General features: G+C 39.0%; 1 protein-coding gene across 3 annotated transcripts in view; it reads left to right on the top strand.

Moving 5' to 3' along the window:
• The window catches only part of tanc2b (tetratricopeptide repeat, ankyrin repeat and coiled-coil containing 2b), a 221,175-nt gene that overhangs the window by 94,141 nt on the left and 106,986 nt on the right, over positions 1–20,048 (top strand). For all 3 annotated transcript variants that reach the window (XM_033984198.2, XM_033984199.2, XM_055229420.1), the window contains exon 5: positions 2,460–2,645. In XM_033984198.2, the coding sequence (XP_033840089.1) occupies positions 2,460–2,645 (186 nt within the window). The remainder of the gene's footprint in view (positions 1–2,459; positions 2,646–20,048) is intronic.

The raw sequence follows: 20,048 nt of genomic DNA on the forward strand, positions 1-20,048 counted from the left end.
AGATTTGCTAATTGCTACCATTTTGTTTGTATTGCGAATGGGATTAGGGTTGCAATTTATATTTAAAAGTAGGATTATGTTCACATTGTAAACAACTCCAGGAGCATTAGCATTTAAAAGAAGATAGAAATGGGAACGGCAAAACTAATACAAGAATCTAAGCTACTGGTACAACAAGTTTTCTCCATAAAAAGGCTGGGATATTTTGTTCTTTGCGGAGGATGCTCTATTAGCTAAGAAATGTCAACCTTTGTGATTTGATAATTGGACCAACTTGTGATTTTGATTGTAAAACTGCAGCCCGATTTACGATTAATGTTGTTGCCCTAATATGCAACAGCAACACGCTATTAAAATCTGAAAATATAAAATGAAAAGCATAGTTAATTAAAAACACTACCCAATTGCTTTTATAGGTAGAATATGTCAGTTTGTTTTGATAATTAAAATTAACATTAGCATTCGTGTTTGCATTGAAACAAAGACATCTCTCTTTGTAAACGCTCCCTGTCCACTGCCTTATCTTTAAATATTTATTAATTCAAACTAGACACGAAGTGGAGACGCTAACATTGAAGTCACCCTATTGTGCCCTATTGTGCACACAGTCTATTTGGTCATTTAAGTCCAAGTCCATAGCTCAGTCTGCTTATTTCCTCTTTCTACATTGACTATAATTACAGTGCTATTCCCCAGGCCACAGATAAACTGCTGCGTTGTGTGCTTGCAGTGTATTTCTCACGTGTGTTGGCCCGTCACAGTTTTATGTCTGCATGATTTGCCTCTCTCCATAATGTGACACATGCATCTAGCACATACATCCACAGGGACCGCAGCCCAATAATGGACCAGGGCTCTGCGGTGGCACCACACAGCTCTCTCTCTCTCTATGGGGAGATGACAAGTCCGGACTGTGACAATGTAACAGAATGGGTGAAATGGTGATGGTGAAAGAACAGAAGCATTTTAGATTTGTTGTCTAGATGGGCCTAAAATGGGGGACAAACCTCCCTGTTTACTTGTCTATTCAGTAGTTGACTGTATAGTTTTGATGAGATTATGATTGTAAAAATAGCTAAAAGATAAAACCACTGCTAAATAATATGGCTCTAATAATAATAGCACTAATATATTGTTTTGTAACCATAGACTGTATATATAAATCGACATAGCTAACCCGGTAGCCACCATGTTCCAAATAGGAAATGAGCTCTGGCTCCATTGACTCTGGCTCCAATTCACTTTCTATTGAAAAACTGTCACCCTTCTCTCTGTAACTGCTGCTGTCAGACTTGTTTTAAAAAAAAGTTCGTTTTAACTCTCTCTGCGTGATCCTTGTGGGTTGTTTTTTTTTCCCCGCGCTATTTCAAGATATGAACATTAATAAGGGATAATGGTAGTTTTTCCTCTTTCAGTGCAGTGCATGTCATCTTTAATAATAGCACCAAAGACTATTTTAAAGTAAAAAAAAAAAAGTGAATTTAATAAGTATTGAAAATCTAATACTAATCATTTGAGCAAGTATATTGATGCAAAAATATTTTTAGAAATCACATTAACAGGACAGATTTTTCAATAGTCTTTTCCAATATAAACATAATCGTAACATGTTTTCTCATTATATTGTATGACAGACTGTCCATTATCTGTATATTGCATTATAATGACACATTTTGCAGTATTGTCACAACCCCAGCTTGTTTCCCTGTAATCACTGCTGATGGTGTTTTGGTCTCTTTTTAAGTTGAAGATCCTTGTATGAATTCTTGGTTATTTCCTTTGCTCTTCCTCCTCCACGCTGTAAATATGAGATGTGTTGCCGGGGTCATGGGGTCAGGGGGATGTGGGGATGTAAACAGCACGTGTCGCCTGCAGGGGCTGTTCTCTGGTCTGGGTCATTCGCTCAATAATGCACTGACTCCACAGAGCATGAGCACAGACAGGCCCTAGTACCGGCACCACAGTCCGTAATTACAATAATGAAGTCATTCCTGCCCTACCCAATTTCTCCTGTTCTCAAACAAAAGACGAGAAACGGTTAGCTGCTGCTCTCACAAACCCATCCGCACATACAAATTCTTTACGTGCATGAAATACTTTAGAATTTTTAGAAAACACCAACAATTCCCTGCACATATTTTCTGGTTTACTATTTTCATAATGTAAGGCAGACAGCACACAGCAGCCAAATCTTGTTTCCAATTCCCTTGTTATGTTACGTTATGTTGTATGGGGTAAAAAAATATATATTAATTTTGAATAACGATCCCAAGTGGCCCCATCTCATAATGGTATATATGCATGTTATGAGACGTGAACAACAATGTATTATCTTTGCTGTGTATTATCTTAATCTGTGTGAAGGAACTAACCAAAGCTCTGGCAATGGGTCCTCAAAGTGTTGTTTTTATTACCATTTCAATCAATCGCTTCAAAGCATCTCCACTCCCTCTCTGCAGGTGGCAGTATAGACAGCGACTGTGCCTTTGAAGGAGACTACGCCGTGCCCCCCCCTCCTCTCCCCATGACCGAGGGCATGCAGCACATTCGCATCATGGAGGGCGTGTCCCGTTCACTGCCCTCCTCCCCCCTCCTCACCCACCAGTCCCTCGGGGTGAGGCTGCAGTCCTGCAAGAAACTCACAGGTAAGGATATTACATAGAAATAATAATAATAATAATAAGATACGTGTAATGGTGTAGCCCAGTGCTTCTTCAAATGTGGGACGTGGGCTTCTTGTGGTGGTAGGTGGAGTTCTCTGCGGGAGTTTGTTATCTACATTTTTGTCCTCCTTAGAGTCTTGGTTAGAACTACCATTTTTTACCTAGTTTCAGCCCTAATCAAAACGTGTAATAGACCTGCTATAGACATGGTTTAGGTCTGGTGCCAACTCTTTTTTTAGGTGGTACTTTTTATGCAAAGTTTGAGAAGCACTGGTCTAGACTAGAGCTTCTTAGTCTTGGATCTATGCATGTGAGTTACTGCATTCATTTAGCGTCTATGTGACTACTGTGTTTTCCATAAGCTTTCTGGCACATTGCATTATAGGGAATTAGAGAATCATTTGTATTTTTGAAAAGCAATTCATTTAGGCATTAAGTTGTATGAGTGGGAGAGTACGCATATAGAATATGGAATATAAAATCCACTTTGTGATGATCCTATAGGGGCCATAAAGCCTCTATATCAAAATTTAAGATTAAAACAGCATTCTAAACAGTGATACAGCTATTTTGAATCAAATCATGTTTCAAATTATTACTATTATTGTTAGTAGTAGTAGTAGTAGTAGTAGTAGTAGTAGTAGTAGTAGTAGTAGTAGTAGTAGTAGTAGTAGTAGTAGATTGTAGTAGTAGTAGTAGTAGATTATTGTTGTAGTAGTAGTAGTAGATTATTGTTGTAGTAGTAGTAGTAGATTATTGTTGTAGTAGTAGTAGTAGATTATTGTTGTAGTAGTAGTAGTAGATTATTGTTGTAGTAGTAGTAGTAGATTATTGTTGTAGTAGTAGTAGCAGTAGTAGTAGTAGATTATTGTTTTAGTAGTAGTAGCAGTAGTAGTAGTAGATTATTGTTTTAGTAGCAGTAGTAGTAGTAGATTATTGTTTTAGCAGTAGTAGATTATTGTTTTAGTAGCAGTAGTAGTAGTAGATTATTGTTTTAGTAGTAGTAGCAGTAGTAGTAGTAGATTATTGTTTTAGTAGTAGTAGTAGTAGATTATTGTTTTAGTTAAATATTTTGACCGTGCATATTAATGGTTATTTGTAATTACAGTGTAAATATGCCAGATTATAGTGAAGAATCATCCTACCACAATCTTTTCTAGTCATTTGTGCCAGGTCTACTTTTTCTATCAAATAGGTTCTGCCCATATTAAATAAACTACATTTTCTAAGCATTACCCACCTGTATATAGACACGTGGATGCATGCAAGCACTTGTTGTTTAGCCTATAGTGATGCAGAGATGTCAGGAAACAGATGTCAGCTCATAATTCCCACATTATGGTTTATAAGAGCCACAATCACTTACAGTCTCTTACCCACTCGTCCTGATGGTGATGATGCACTTGCAGGAAAACGCTGTAATTTCCAATTTGTCTAATAAACACTGAAGGCATCGCTAATTGACTCCACAACAGCTGATGAGTTTCATGCTTGTGGTCAACCCTGGCCTCTCTGCTAGCTCCTTATCCCGTAATCTTGCAGGGCTAATCGTTTCCTTAAACACTTTTCCAGTGCCCTTTACTGTAATGTGGGGCTGTGACTTCTTCGCTACACAGTGGGGGTGGAAAAAATTGAGTAAGATTGTGATTTTTATAACAATAGAGCATTTGTCTGCGTAATATGCCTGTATTCAAAATCTCTATAGATACATTGGTATGGACATCTTGAAAATATGTGTATCGATACAGAGATGTGCATCGTGATTCTTTTAAACAACCTGAATTAGTTATAAATTGATGAGTTATACACTTAACTACTGACTGACCACTGTACTTGAATCTGCTGAGGTGAAAAGGTGACATTCATATTAAGGACATTGTAGTATCACGATATGTATCAGATCGTGGACCCTGGATCTGGATACTTGAAATACACAGCCCTACTGTGTAATATATCTCAGTTGTAGATAGGATCCATAGCAAAAGAAATTGAATTCAGTCAACAGATTTTTGAGTGAGTAGCTTCTTCAGTTCTGACAGGGTTCTAGTGAACTGGCTAACTATATTGGACCTTAAACACTCTAGTTGTTTATAATAACCAATAACAGATGTTCCTTATTGTTAATGTGTTGCTTTATTTGCCTCTTAGTAGATGCAAGCTTGTTTTCTTTCGTCACTCATAAAACAGAGCTACAAAAAGTCTGTGTCAGGAGAACTAAATCAAGTCTTACCAGAACTTAACTCCCTAACTGTGTAGCCTTTTACAGTGACACATTAACTCACCATGACTAAACCAGGTTTAAACCAAGACTAAGCCAGAACTAATTCAGAACGAAATAATAATAATGATAATCTGTAACTAAAGTTAACCAGAACTAAGCCTATATTAAATCAGGATCATAAACCTAAATCTCTAAAGTCATGACTTAACTTAAATTAACCAGGACTAAACCAGGACTAAACTGGCATGACACTGGGATGAAACCAGAATGAAAAACAAAACTGGTCTAGACTTAAAACTAAACTAGGACATATCCAGGTCTTAACCAGGATTTAACTGGGACTTAACCGGGATTTAACCAGGATTAAACCAGGCCTAATCCAGGCCTAATCCAGGCCTAATCCAGGCCTAAACCAGGACTAAACCAGGACTAAACCAGGACTAAACCAGGACTAAACCAGGACTAAACTAGGATTAAACCAGGATTAAACCAGGACTGAACCACAGCTAAACCAGGAATGACACAATGCAACCTGTAAACGTTTAAACTATGATTAGGACAAAACTGATATAGATTTAGAACTAAACCAGTGTACCTTAACCAACCAGGACTAAACCGGGACTAAACCGGGACTAAACCGGGACTAAACCGGGACTAAACCGGGACTAAACCGGGACTAAACCAGGACTAAACCAGGACTAAACCAGGACTAAACCAGGACTACACACTTCGCCATTTTTGACTTGCTGTTGCGCAGGGCAGTAGTTTTTTGATATTTTGAGTGCATATTCCGACTCAGGAGTGAAATATGTACAGTGTAGCTCTCTCTAGTATCTGTGCAGCCTCCACACAGCAGCTGAGTGGGTGGGTACAGGCCTTTTAGAAGCGTGATTTAATACTCACCACTAGGGCGCACCAACCTCACAGTCTGCACACATCATTAACCTCTTCTGATTTTGCTCCTGGGCCTGTGGTTTTCACTTCAGACAGAATCATTTATGCTCCTCTCCTGTCTTTCCAAAGTGTAGATTTAACTGAAAAACACCCTAAGTATCCCATGTGGGTATGCTGGCAAGTCAGTGTAGTAGTGGGACGAGAGGGTAAGTCTGAGGCAATCGAATTTTATACAATTTTTCTTGCACATTTTTGTTCCTGGTTCTTCCTCTTTATAGGTTTTATGCTGGTGAGTTAAAATACGGACTAGGAAGAGCACATATTTGACAGCCCTTGCATAATGTCGTACTTGCGGTATTGTGGTGTATTGGTGGGTGAATAGTGGCAGAGTGAAGAGCTGATTTATCTCTCAGCAAGAAGGTTTTATTTTGGGCAACAAAGAAAATATCATATTATAAACCAGACATTTATTTTCTTAATGATAGACAAATTTTATTCAGATAAATTGATTCATTCCAACAGGATTAAACTAGGGAAAAACCAAGACTAAACCAGGGCTAAACCAAGACTAAACCAGGGCTAAACCAGGGCTATACCAGGGCCAAACCAGGGCTAAACCAGGACTAAACCAGGGCTAAACCAGGATTAAACTAGGGCTAAACCAGGACTAAACTAGGGCTAAACCAGGGCTAAACCAGGACTAAACGAGGGCTAGACCAGGACTAAACTAGGGCTAAACCAGGGCTAGACCAGGACTAAACTAGGGCTAAACTAGGGCTAAACCAGGGCTAAACCAGGACTAAACTAAGGCTACACCAGGGCTAAACCAGGACAAAACCAAGACCAAACCTGGACCAGAACAGGATTAAACCAGGACAAGACCAATGCTAAAACCAAGGCCAAACCAGGGCCAAACCAAGACTAAACCAGGACTAAACCTGGACCAGACCTGGACCAGACCAGGGCCAGACCAGGATTAGATCAGGACAAGACCAGGACTAGACCAGGGTTAAACCAGGACCAAACCAGGACTGGACCAAGACTAAACTGGGACCAAAATGGGACCAGACTGGGACCCGACTGGGAGCTGACCGGGACTCGACCTGGACTAAAGCAGGACTAAATACAAAAAGTAGCGATTCAATTTTATACGCCAGTTGTTGCCACATTTTGAGTCAGTTTTCTGTATATGGCTGCATTACATTACATTACATTAATTGTTCTGTTTTATTTACTTGATTCCCAACAAATAATATTACATGTTTTTACACATTTAAGAAGAATATATTTGCTCTCTAACAAAGATTTGCAAGAACATTTTTTCATGCACGTTCCTTCATATCTTTAGCCATTACACTTTTAGTCTTGTCATAATTCACGTTAAGTAGAACATTGGGCACACGGTCTGGGACGCCCAAAGCTGCTTCTGTTTTTCTTGACCTGTTCAGTTTAGTGGTTTTAGTGGCTCTTTATTTTCAGTGCCGGCCTCATACCAACATTATTATGCCATTAACACGCACCATTACCCTGGTTCCTCATGCAGATCCTTTATAATTGTGCATTCTTTAGTTGCTCTGATGCTGATTTTAAATGTGTTTTTGCTGTGGAAATGAAGCGGGCGCTGGTTTATAGTCTGTTAGATGTTTCACACCTGTCGTTCTGGCTCAGCTCAAGCACAAAATCCTGTCTGTGCTGTACAACCTTGTTTTTGTACATCTTGTGGTTGTGAAATGCTCTTTTGACATCCATGTAATGTAAGAAGCATTTTCACACTTATTCCTTGAAGATGTCTGTCACTTGGATTATTTTTTGCCTTGATAACTAGATATACTCAACATGTTCTAAAAGTATTGACATGAGGATATTTCAGGGTTGAGGTTTGAACCACAATGGTGAGCTTTTTTTCACAGGCCTTTGTTGTTATCCTTATGAAAAACAAATATACAGTCCTTTCATTAGAATTAAATACAAATGCCCAAATATGCAACGAAATCTCATGTAATGTGGGATTAGGAGAACATTGAAAAAACCATAGGCTGCAGTGGGTTGACAGTGGCTCAGTTCCATGCTGTTGTTGTGTCCTTTGGCAAGACACGTAACCCAGTTTGCCTTGTATGAGTTTGTGTGTATGACTGCAGCTGTCTACAGTAGTGTCTTACAAATACACATATCAGGATAAAACGATATTTAATGCAATCTGTTTTCAAAGTTAGGTTGGATTAATCCAGAATCATAGAACCCACAACCTCTCTAATGTCATCACTGAACTTAAACTAACCAGGACTAAACCGGGATCTAACAGGACCTGACCAGGGATTAGACCAGGACCTAATCAGGACCTAACAGTGACATCACTAGGACCTAACTTGGACACAACTAGGACATAACTAGGTCCTAACCAGAACTAAACCAAGACTAACAGTTTGTAACATGTTCCCTTATGTACCTCAACCAACCAAAATTATTATCTGTTGGGAATTTTCATTGTGTGCTACACAGAAAATAGGCTTGTACTGCTTGATTGCATCATAATTGTGCACTTCTTTACTAGAAATCCAAATCATCGAATGAGGGACGGTCTTCTGTCAATTTATTTTAATAGACTCTTTTTGTAGACCAGGGTTTAGTTTGTTTTCATACCTCAGAGTGGACACGTGATGTTACTGTGACGATCAGCTGATTTATACAGGTTTTTGGTGCAGGTGGCGCTGTCGTCCTGCCTCCACCGGTAGAAAAATAGCGGCATCTGCAGTCTGACTTCTTCAGGACAGTATCCCAGGTGTGTGAGAGTAAAAAGGCCCCCTCGTCCCGGTTTTAAGTCCTGTCACAGCAACATTACATGACCACTTTGAGAAAAAAAACACTAGTGAGCAGTCGAAACTGTCAGGTATGAAAACAAACTAAACCTTGATCTGAAAATATAATCTATTAAAATAAAAATAAAAAACAAAACCACAAGCCCAAATCATTTAAACAAAAAAAAGCCTTGTAACGATATCTATCCAAGCGCCAATCGTTTACTTTATGAAAATCTGGCACTCCTGCCGTATTGCAAAATCCCGACCACAGAGGACACCAGGCTCCCATTACCCAACCACACCAAATCACATTACCGAGCTACACATTAAGAACCATAGAAGATTGTGTTGTCATCTAAAACCCAGCATTGAAACTATAGACCATGAAAGACCTTAATGATGATGCAGCTACGTGAAAATGCATCCTTATCTGTACGGAGTGGGCAGTGTCCTGTGATGTCACATACCACACACCAGCGCAGCCCTGTGTCAAGCTGTGCAGGAAGTGGTGATTGGACTGAATTAATTAAAGGGTGCTAACGCTGGGATGAGACAATCTGCTCCGCTCAAAAGCTCTTCGTGAGGTATAGATGACAAAGGGCGTATGAGGGTACAGCGCAGGTTACACTGTTTTTATACAAGTATAGGGTGACACAGAGAGAAATGATGAAGCAATATGGCCCTATATTTTGAAAAATTGTCTCTGTTACCTGGTTCAAACGCCACTGTTGTTTCGCTGGGCAAGACACGTCAACCATCTCCGTGAATCCTTCACTCTTGCTGTGTGGTTGTCAGAGAAACCTATGGATGCAGAGGTCATGGTTCCCTTACAAAACAACTGCGACGTATATGACAAATGCGCTGAATGTTTTAATTAATCTTGACAACATTTTAGAATGAACCTTTCGTCTGAGGGTGGGCACTTAATGACTGTGCCACTGTTGCTCCTAAAAGTGAAAATGTGTTAATATGTACCTGTAAAGGTCTTGTTTGAGGTTCAGAGGAACGGACTACCTTCTGTATATATGCAACTAATACATGCTACGTCCAACATTTCTTAGTTACTATTCAGATTTTGATTCGATTTTTACTGTCTTAAAAACATAAAAACTGGAACTAGGTCATTTTATATTGTTTGCAGTGGTCCAATGCAATTCCTCACTTACCTTATGCATTCCGAGCACCTAGTTATTCACGGGGAGTTTATAAGTGCTTTTCACAACCCTCGAGCTAATAACTATTATCAGACAATAAAACGTTTTAATTAGATGCAGACAGAACACAGTGAACATATTGTGACCTCTAGAGCTGCTTATACAAGGTATCTGTTCTGGAGCAAGACAAATTTTGCTCATAAACATGGGAAAAAATCTGGTGCATTATTTAAAACACCACTTCAGACCTCTTCTACCCAGGCTTGTACCAATTCACTCCTCTTCTCCTCCCTGCCCCCTGCTGGTGCCCCTCTGAGCCTCGAGGAAACCGGTAGACGTGGCACTGTCAACGACTTGTTTTTTTTGTTCCCCGACCTCAGGGCTGTGATTGAGAGAAGACGCTATGAAAGACTTGACCTTTTTAGCGAATCATTGGGTTTCTGATTCAATACCCACTGTCTGCTGGAGGCTCTCTAGGGGGCGCTCATGCTACGGGGGTCAGTGTAGGCGGCAGCACAGCACAAAGGATGCCACTAACGTGCACTCAAACCACATCAACTGTCTCGAAAAGGCAGTTAGGAGTCATGGTAACTGTGAAATGAGTTTGTGTTTGTATAGAGTAAAAGGTTTAAGGTTGATGTTTGAACATACATACATTATTTTTTGTGTATTTTGGACTATTTTGATGGTAATGGTAAAATATGATGCTACTAACACACCAAATAAGGCACTAGAGTTCTGCGTTGTTTTACATTTTTTGGAGAATTTTTGTGTAAATAGTCACGTTTTTATATTTCGCTTTTCCACCTCCAAGGTATTTTACATCAAGGAACCACTCATTCACACATGCAGTGGATTTGACCGCTCTACCACTGATGTTAATGTCAAGTGCGGGATTCAAACCTTAAACCTTCAAACGCACTACCAGCTGAGCTACTGTCTACTGGCTTATATTAAATTGGCTTGCATGGCGTTAGTTATTTTATGAAATGTCATTAAAATTCTAAAGGTTCTATCCCGTGTCACAGCATTATATATTTATGATTGCGAGATGGAGTTAAGGCCTTGGCGGAGGTATCCAGTTGCATTTTTATAGCATGCGCTTTGTATAGACTTACATCTTACCAGCTTTCAATCAGATACGCCATTTGAGTTAGATTATTATGGATAAAAGAGTGGCTCAAAGACATCAAATTCATTTAAATCCAAGAATTACTTTTTGAAATCTCTATCTTTTAATCCCTGTTTATGCTAGACAGATTAGACTGTCTGTTGAGCTGCTGTAACTTTTTATACCAATATGAGGAGGAAATTACTTCAACTTTTGTAATCTTTTATATGTGAATTCATTCTTTCACATCTCTATCTCACATTTTTCTCTTTTAATCTGTCTCTTGTCAAAAGTGCCTGTGATTGGTCCTTCTTACATATACCATTGTCTGATTGCTATGAACTGTAACCACTGATTGCTTATTTGTTCTCTAATAATCCCTTTTCTCAAGTTTAGATCTGCACAGAGATATCGCCCTCTGTTGATTGATCACCGCTGCTCCACTTTGAAGCGTTTAGCGATATTATACCTACATCTCTACCCAGATTACACAGCTTTTCTCCTAATTAATGGTACCGATCAATACAATTACCTCTGCCCTCGCTACGTTCTCCCACTCCTCTGCATATTAATTACAGTAATATGAGTGTATCACAAATCTATTGTTTTTCCCGTAATGATTTTGAGTGTGCCAATGTAGTAAGTGGTCACGTGACGCTGTAGACAGATATTGCAGGATGGCGGGATTAGCTAAGTAAATAGTAGCAGAAGTGCCTCGTCAGCGTGTTGTGTGGGTGGTCTTAAAGGATCCGTTTAAACACAGATTTGGATTCTGCTTTTGCTGGAGGTTGGATTTCTGCTTGTTCTGTTTTAATGTGGCAAGGGAATAGACATGTGGCATATGATGTACACACAACTGGTAGGTTCTATTACTAATACTGCCATATTGGGGCGACAGTAGGTCAGTTGGTTGAGCGGTCAGATCAACTTGACCCCCTGGTTGGCGGTGCGATCTTGGCTCCCAAAGATGAATGTTGTTGTTGTGTCCTTGGGTGAGACACTTAACACACCTCGCTCCCAGTGTCTGCGTTCGCTAGTGTATAAATGTTCTGGATGTGTGGGCTGAGCGGTTCCTTGATGTAAAGCAGTTTGAGTTGAAGGTGGAAAAGCACTGTATAAAAAAGTGACCATTTTCCATATTGCGTAGCTAATTTAATAGAATTTCAGTGCAGTATTTTTTTTAACAAAATTAAGTTGATATGTTAAAATTCTTAATCCAGAGCTCAGGATAGTGTTGTCACAGCTCAGAATTTTCAGTTCATGTTAAACCAATGGGGATTTTAAAATACTAAATACTATATGCAGTGGTGCTTTGATAAATGTATTTAGCAGTAGTGAGCCAGCAGTTTGTTGGGTTGTTCTACCGTGCTTTCATTTACTTTTAATGTTGTTTTGGTTTCACGTGTTTGGGGTGAGGGAAGTCTGGGAGTCCCTGCTTAGACTGCTGCCCCCACGACCCAGCCTCGGATAAGCGGAAGAAAATGGATGGATGGATAGGTTGTTTTGGATAAATGATAGTTAAAAAAACAACAACCCAAAAACCTACAAAAACTATTATTATTCAAAGCTAAAACTGCTATCAAAAGCAGATTCTCATTAAAATTTGGATTTCCTGAAAAAAGAATTTAAAAAATCCTGTTATTATTTTGCCTTTGAAAAGAAGTGTTTTTTGTGATCAGATTGAATTTTATCGTTTTGAGCCTTTTGCTTTGTATCAAAATTGAGTTTTCTCCAGTAGTCTCTTATTCTGTTCTTACATTGACCATTCTATACAACACAACATTAGCTCTCCGGTCTGCTTTGCTCACTGTCTGTTTGGGACATTTCCATCTCGCTCCCGTCTCCGCCCTCCATCGCCCCGTGTGAATTATTCAAAATGACATTTAGGACGTCTACATCTCCACGCCTCCCCACTCTGAGCTGCACCTTCACCAAACTGTTCCTTGATTATTGTCATTACCTGTCAATCCAAAACAAATTATTAGATATAACTACATTTGCCTCACAGTTTGGGGTAAAAATACAGACTTGGGTTACGTATAAGGAAAGGTAATGCAGGTCTTATGGTCTTAGGAGTGGCATTGAGTATTGGAATTTTAGTATTGTTGATGTAGCTAAACTTGTGTTAGGTAAATGACCCTGCCTATTGTCAATATTATGTAAATGATAAAACTTGGCATTAGATTTAAAACTAACTTGTACCAGACTACAGAAGAAATGTCTATATTCTAATTCTATAGATATAAATGGACCAATACAATAGCATGAACTTGTACTTCCCTTGTAAAAAATATGAAATAAATGGTTGGAAAATATAACAGTAAGTGCGGTGATAGCATGCTATCATATAGCATGAATGTTGTGAAAATCTCTCATCACGTGCATAAGGTAAGGGAAGAATCCATTTTTCATTTGAAGTTTAAGATGAACTTATATTTTTAGAAATGACTCGCAAAGGCTGTAGTTTCAAAATTTGTTACATGTTTCGCTCTTTCAATCCTTAAATTGTAATATTCTGCTTGTTCTCTGAAATAGTTCATATATAGCCTCATGTTCTTCTGTGGTTCATTGCAAGCACAGCTCACAGTACATTATTTAATCTAAACTTTCCAGAAATATAGAAAAGTGTATTAAAATATATTTTCAAATGCATTCATTTTCCTTCGTTCAGAGATTCTATGAGCTCGTTCGACCGTAGGAAAAAGCACTATTGATGCATATGGCTAATTAAATAAGCCAATTGTATTAGTTTAACAAGAAAAGAAGATGAAGCTAAGACTTCTACCCAGCTCAGACTAACTCCCATAATTATTAGTGATGAAAGCTCCATCCACAGATTATCTTCGTCTGTGGAGAGTCTGACTTCCTGTTAGATAATGCATTATTTTGAGTGCTTTGTCTCCAGCCTTTTGTTTGGTCACATGAATTGTCTATGAAGATGGCGGCTTATATACACCACTATGCATTACGCGTTATAGAAATATGAAAATGTCAACTAAAATGGTTTGAATAAATAAGTTGTTACAGTATTTTTAGTCTTTCTTAGTCAGATTCTAAAATTTCAAACTCAGTATTGAAAGTCAGAGTATTGAGTCTTGAGACTTTTCCTTCTTATACTGATTCACAATTACACTAGTATGAGTTCAGTGAGGTTCATCTGGTCTTCTTTTTTCAGACCAATGTTTAGTTTGTGTTCGTACCTGACAGTTTGAACTGCTCACTAGTGGGCTTCCTCAGAGTGGTCCCGTGATGTTGCTGTGACGTATCCGGTCAGTTGCATTCTGGGTGGGGATGGGATTCTTTAGGTCCAGGCTGGATGGTATAATTCCCTTGTCCCGGCAACGCATATTGAATCTGAGACGGTTATGGAAACGTGCCCTTTTTAATTTCAGTTGTTCTAAGTTCTGGCATTCCTTGAGACCTTGTTGCCCATGACTTGAGTGTAATAGTCTAATGAGGTTCATCTGGTAAAATAAATACGTTTTGGCGCTGTCTTCCTATCGATGGAGGCAGGACGACAGCGCCATCTGCTGTCCGACTTCTTCAGGACAGTATCCCAGGTGTGTGAGAGTGAAAAGCCCCCCTCGTCTCGGTTTAAACTGTCAAAAACCTTGGTCTGGAAAAAAAATCTATTACTACAGTGGTATAAATGTGAGTGCTGGTGGTGGTCGGACAACACAAAATACTACTACTACTACTACTACTATAATACTACTTTCTGTAATATTATCATATGATCTTATACTACAGTTAAAAAAAATATTCATACATATTCATATTTTTAACCTAATTTTCCTAGCCTCTTTTTGGGCTGCCATATCCTGTGACTAAAACCGGCTAACCCAAAACAGCTCTCTACAATTACAATTACAATTACATAATCTTGCATTTAAAAACAGTCTACAGCCCTTTCAGAAATGGATAGCTTAAAACCCATAAACTTACTTATTACACAATTTAAGAGCGTATCTGGTCCATTTACAGTATCATTAAGTCACCGACACGTTCCAGATGGCTTTTTCAGTTCCTCCTCCTCCTCTCAGTGTTAAATCCTTACACCTGAGGCTCAATATCCATACAAAAGTGCTATTAATGCATCTGGCTGCACGCTGACTTATGCAACCACCTATCTCTGTTCATTATAATGACAATGGTGTTTTACAGTCAAAGCCAGGGATGTGAGCTGCCACCCCCTCGTGTCATTTTCATGGGATTATCCTACATGTTGTTGACAAGACACTGCTCGGCTTCACTGCACTAACACTATTTTACATATCACACATTTTCAAGCATGAATTGGCCTCAAGCTGTTTCTTTATACTCATAGGAGAGGTTAGGTGGTTTAAGTTCAAATCTTTGGTTGAGAGACAGTAATAGTTTGGATTTTTGACTTGGGAATATTGGTATTAAATTTTAAACCATTGTAATTGAAATATAGAGAGCAGCTTCCCAAAATGAGTATTCCGGGTATATATAGCAGTTATAAGGGCGAATTTGGAGCCAAGTTCCACATAAGGAATTCCGAGCTCGAGTACCATAGCAATCAAAGAGCCAATCCGGAGCGACACGGGAAAGAAGGCGCCTGATTTGTCTGCTATTAATGTTCATATCTTGATTGACGGACACAATCGTGATATAAAAATACCAGGATCATGTAGAGCGGATCAATGCGAACATTTTAAGGTCAGAATGATGAGCCAAAGTCGATGGAGCCGGAAGTGCGCCCATGATCACTTCTTATGTCGAACATGTGACTAGCAGGTTAGCTATGTCCATTTATATCTACAGTCTATGGATGATGAGTAATATCAGGGACGGTATTGTCATATCAGTCGATAACAAAGCCAATATGTTGTATAAAATGCATTGAAGCTTTACTTATATGAGATATCAGATCTTATATTAAAGGGGCTGCCATTACCCAATACAGATTAGAGTAAAACGTAGTTCCTTATAAGTCATTAATATGAGTCAAGAAGTAAAAACATCACTTTTTTACCATAATAATTGATTTTGGACTTTTCAATACCTTTCCAGTAACAAGAAAAAATCTATATTACTGGTTTCAGATGTCATCGCTAACATTCTATCAGTCAATAATATTTAAAACCGATGGGGGCAGCTCGAATTTTTGTTGTTAAAATGCATGCAGTGAGTTCTTGGTTCAGGTAAAACAGTAGCAATACAAATCAACGTCATATTTTTTCTAATGAATATTGTACACTTATTTTTGTTTGCTCAAAGTTAAAGCTTAAACTCAGTACAGTACTTTACTACTTGTACCTCGTTACCTTCCACCACTGTCACTTATAAAAAAGAACATTTGTGAATTAACTTTTTGAATATTTCATGGCAAAGTACATTATTCAGTTCATTATGTCAATAGTGAATCCTGGATCATGCTCTCCATTTGGGTGTATATCGTCACATTCTAAAATCCGCCCTGTCTACCTGTTTGCCTGCTCCACGCCTGTAGTTGCTTTACTATTACAAAGTCTTCAAGTGTAGGTGCTGATGGAGTACTCTTTCCGGTTTGGGACTAGCTGTCATACCTCTTTACTGCCACTAGATGGATTCATGAGCTACTAATAGTGAATCAGAAACTGGACTATTTAAGTTTGTCCTTTCTTCATTTTATTTCGTCTTGACACTGTCGTAATTGTGAGTTTTGGTTTACACCCTATTGGTACTTTATATAACATACGTGATACTGCCACCTGTTGTTGCTAAATGGAACTGCTCTCTAAGATGTCAAAAGTACATAATCCCATTGAAGCTTGTTGGCAACCTGCTCCGAATGGTAGCTTGGGACGCCACTCGGGGGAAATAAGTGTGACTGGAGGAGATTAATGAAAACCACTTCAAACGGATATGAACTCTGACAAAAACAAAGAGACAACACAATAAACTGTTGTCTTTTGGGGGGTTTTGAGCCCCTAAATACCAGTTACAAAAACAAGACTCTGAATGTCCTTATGCTTTTTCAAGGGTAAAACAAGGACAGTAGGAAAGATGCCCAAGAGAAGCATCTAGTAGCTGTTATTAAAAACCCGCTCTAGCTCGCCAATCCCAAAGCAACGTCTTACGAAATAAAAAATGAAATAAAAAACAGAGCCCCTTTAATAATAGCCTCCCTCCCTCCATGTCTTTCTTTCTGTTTTATGCTATTTTCTTTCCTTCAATACCCACCCTTTGCCTCCTCCTCTTTCCTCCCCCTCCTATCCCTCGCTCTGCCGTCGTCATGACAACAGCAGCACTGCACCATTCATCCGATCGGAGGAAGAGAGATAGAGAGAGAGGGAGAGCAGACCTGAGCCTCCTCCTGTTCTCTCGCACATCTATACATAACATGCTGATGCAGTCACGGACGTAAGCGCCATAGGGAGACGTTACAAGTTTATTTAGGAATTTTCCTGGATTTTTGTTCATTTATTTAGCTATTCCGGTCACCTGTTTGGGCATCATCACAACTCCAAAGTGGCACCTCTGTTCCCCTGTGACACAGTGACTTTCTGCGTTTTGGTTTTCTCGTTTGCTTCCTTGTTTCCTCTCCTACGTCCTACCTCCTCCCTCCCTTACCCACTCTTTTCCTGTCACAGCCATATCCGCCTGGCTCCGTATCATTTACTGCGACTGGACTGAACTGGCAACACCGGCTACTAGCCCCAAGGATTCACCAACCCTGCTAGTCCATCAGAGGTTGTTTATTATTTATTTTTTCAATTTTTCATATTATTTTGTTATTTTTTGATGAACTGGTCTTCGCTCAGAGGAGAGGAAGGAGTGCTTGTACCGCTGGAGAGACAAGGACAGTTGCGATACCCCAGGCTGGAGGAATGCGAGATCTGGTTTGAAAATGGTGAGCTTTTGCCACACCCTCTTTGCATCCCCTCTCTCTACACCTGCTGCTCTTTCAAGACTTGCTCTAACTCAGTTTTGATTGACTTTTGAGTGATGTTTGTGTCTGGCTTATTGTGGAGGGCAAGCACCTGATTTCTTCCCAAGGAATTTAAAAGGTAACATAGGCACGGGGAGTTGTAAATTATAGTGAAATTGTATTTGATGCGTCAGTGAATTTGAAAGCACAGTTTGTGGGAGGATGCTTTGGAGTGCCAGTCCCATGACTAACCATCATGTACCCCACCTAAAACCAGAACTTCTAGAATATGCAAACTTACGATAGCCGGGATAGCTACATAGCCCATTGGTATTCCTTGGACTTCTGTTGTTTTGTATTTCATATACTGATAACCAATGGCAGGACATATTGTGTTATACCTGTCTGTTATACCAGTGTTTCCCAACCAGGGGGTGCTTTGACTTATTTCTGATTTTCTAGGAAGGTGAGGTTGAATTGCATTTGTACGTTCAAGAATTAACATCAGTACAAGAAAACCAAATAGTAATACTTGAATAAACAGATCAGGATTTAGCATTACACCATTTAGGGGGTACTCAGACAAGAGACAAAGCTCAGAGGGTACTTGAGACTAAAAGGTTGGGAATCACTGTGTCATACCTCATCTTTACCACTAGATGGTGTGAAGAGCAACCAGTATTTTTCTGAATGTTTCTCACGTAGCTTTCAGTTTTGTGACATATCTTGTAATTGCTGTAAGAGCTCATATAGACTTGAAATGTCTCTTATACCTGTTTTAAGCCACTAGATGGAGTCAGGAGTTGTTATATTAAGTCTAAATATGTCTCAAATCTTTGCCTTTTTGTAGCAGTTGTTTTGCATTGAAGAACACAACGCAGGCTAGCTAACATCACGTCTCGTTGTCATTGTGATTGTGAAACATCATAGTTAGCTAGCGTATGTTTCCCTGAATGGTTAGCGTGAACATTTTTAGCTTTAGCTGCAGCTTGTTGTCGCTGCACCAGAATCACCTTGTCATGTGGTTGAGAGGTGGTTCCCTCCCTCCAGCTCCTCTGCTGCAGGCTGCTCCTTCCCCAGGGATTGCTATAGCTAGAGCGTTAACGGAACAAAATGTCTCAATAACAATGTCTGGATGGAAAAACATGGCTATACTTTGAACTCATAAACATCTGCTGCTGTTGTAGTCGGTCTCAGGTGATTGGTCCCAAACTGTTCCTCTGTATCACCACCTGGAGAGGGCTTGATGTGCTTACTTCGTCAGCTGTCACTCAGGGAGGCAATGGACAATGACGGACATCTAATGACTTCACTTTCGGAGAGAACTGGTAGAACAAGATGCGCAGTACTGTCTATTTTAAGTGAAAGAAACTGATGGATTTGAAGGATTATCAAGTTTCAAGATTCAAAATATTATACTGGCAAAAATTTTGATTTCAGTGTTATCTCACTTCAGAAAAAAATGATTAAAACATGTCTTTAAATGTGTTAGTTGAGGTTAAAGTATCAAGACAATTGTAAAATGACAGTTGAACACACTTTTTTTTCCATTATTATTTTAATATCCTTTTTCTCCGCAATTTTATTCTACTCAATATTCAAATGTTGCTCAATGCTGTACATAAAAGTCAACAAATACAAATCAGCAGATAACACAAAACATAGGAAAAGAACAATAAAACACCAAGATATCCTCTCTAGCTAGTATTAAATGCCAGGGGGGAAGAAGTGGGTTTTCAGTCTAGTCTTAAACGTGTTAAACTGTGGGATTATGATTATTGTAGTTGTCAAGGAGTCTGTGATTTTTGTTAAATTGGTGAACTGGTCAAATTATTATTTCAAATTTTTCTGTCTCTCTTTTTTATTTTTACAATTACATTTTTATTTTTATTTTTACAGATTAATTTGGAGTCTTCGCATTGAGAACTGTTATGGGCTAAATTAACCGTATGCAGGCTAGAGGTTCAAAACGCAAAACTTTTATCAATATTACATACTTTATGCAAGACAGTTAACCTTTTGTTTCTTCAGTAACTGTGTGCGCTGTTGTATGCATCTTTTGAGACTCAGCTGTGAATGAATGTCATTGGATTAGCAGAAAATTACAATATAAATGCGTCTGTTCTGTTTACAAAAATGACTGTATTCTTCCTGAACGCTGTGTCCATTGCTGTACACCCACCACTAGCCTACTTCTTCAGTGATTCAACCATTTGTCCATCCAACGCCACATAACAGCAAAACCTCCCATTATATTCATTTCTCCCAGCTCCTGTACTCAATCAAATCAATTCGAAGTATCCATGTAGCGTCTGTTTTTGATGATTACC

The sequence above is a fragment of the Periophthalmus magnuspinnatus genome, chromosome 19, assembly GCF_009829125.3.
Source record: "Periophthalmus magnuspinnatus isolate fPerMag1 chromosome 19, fPerMag1.2.pri, whole genome shotgun sequence".
NCBI lineage: Eukaryota > Metazoa > Chordata > Actinopteri > Gobiiformes > Gobiidae > Periophthalmus > Periophthalmus magnuspinnatus.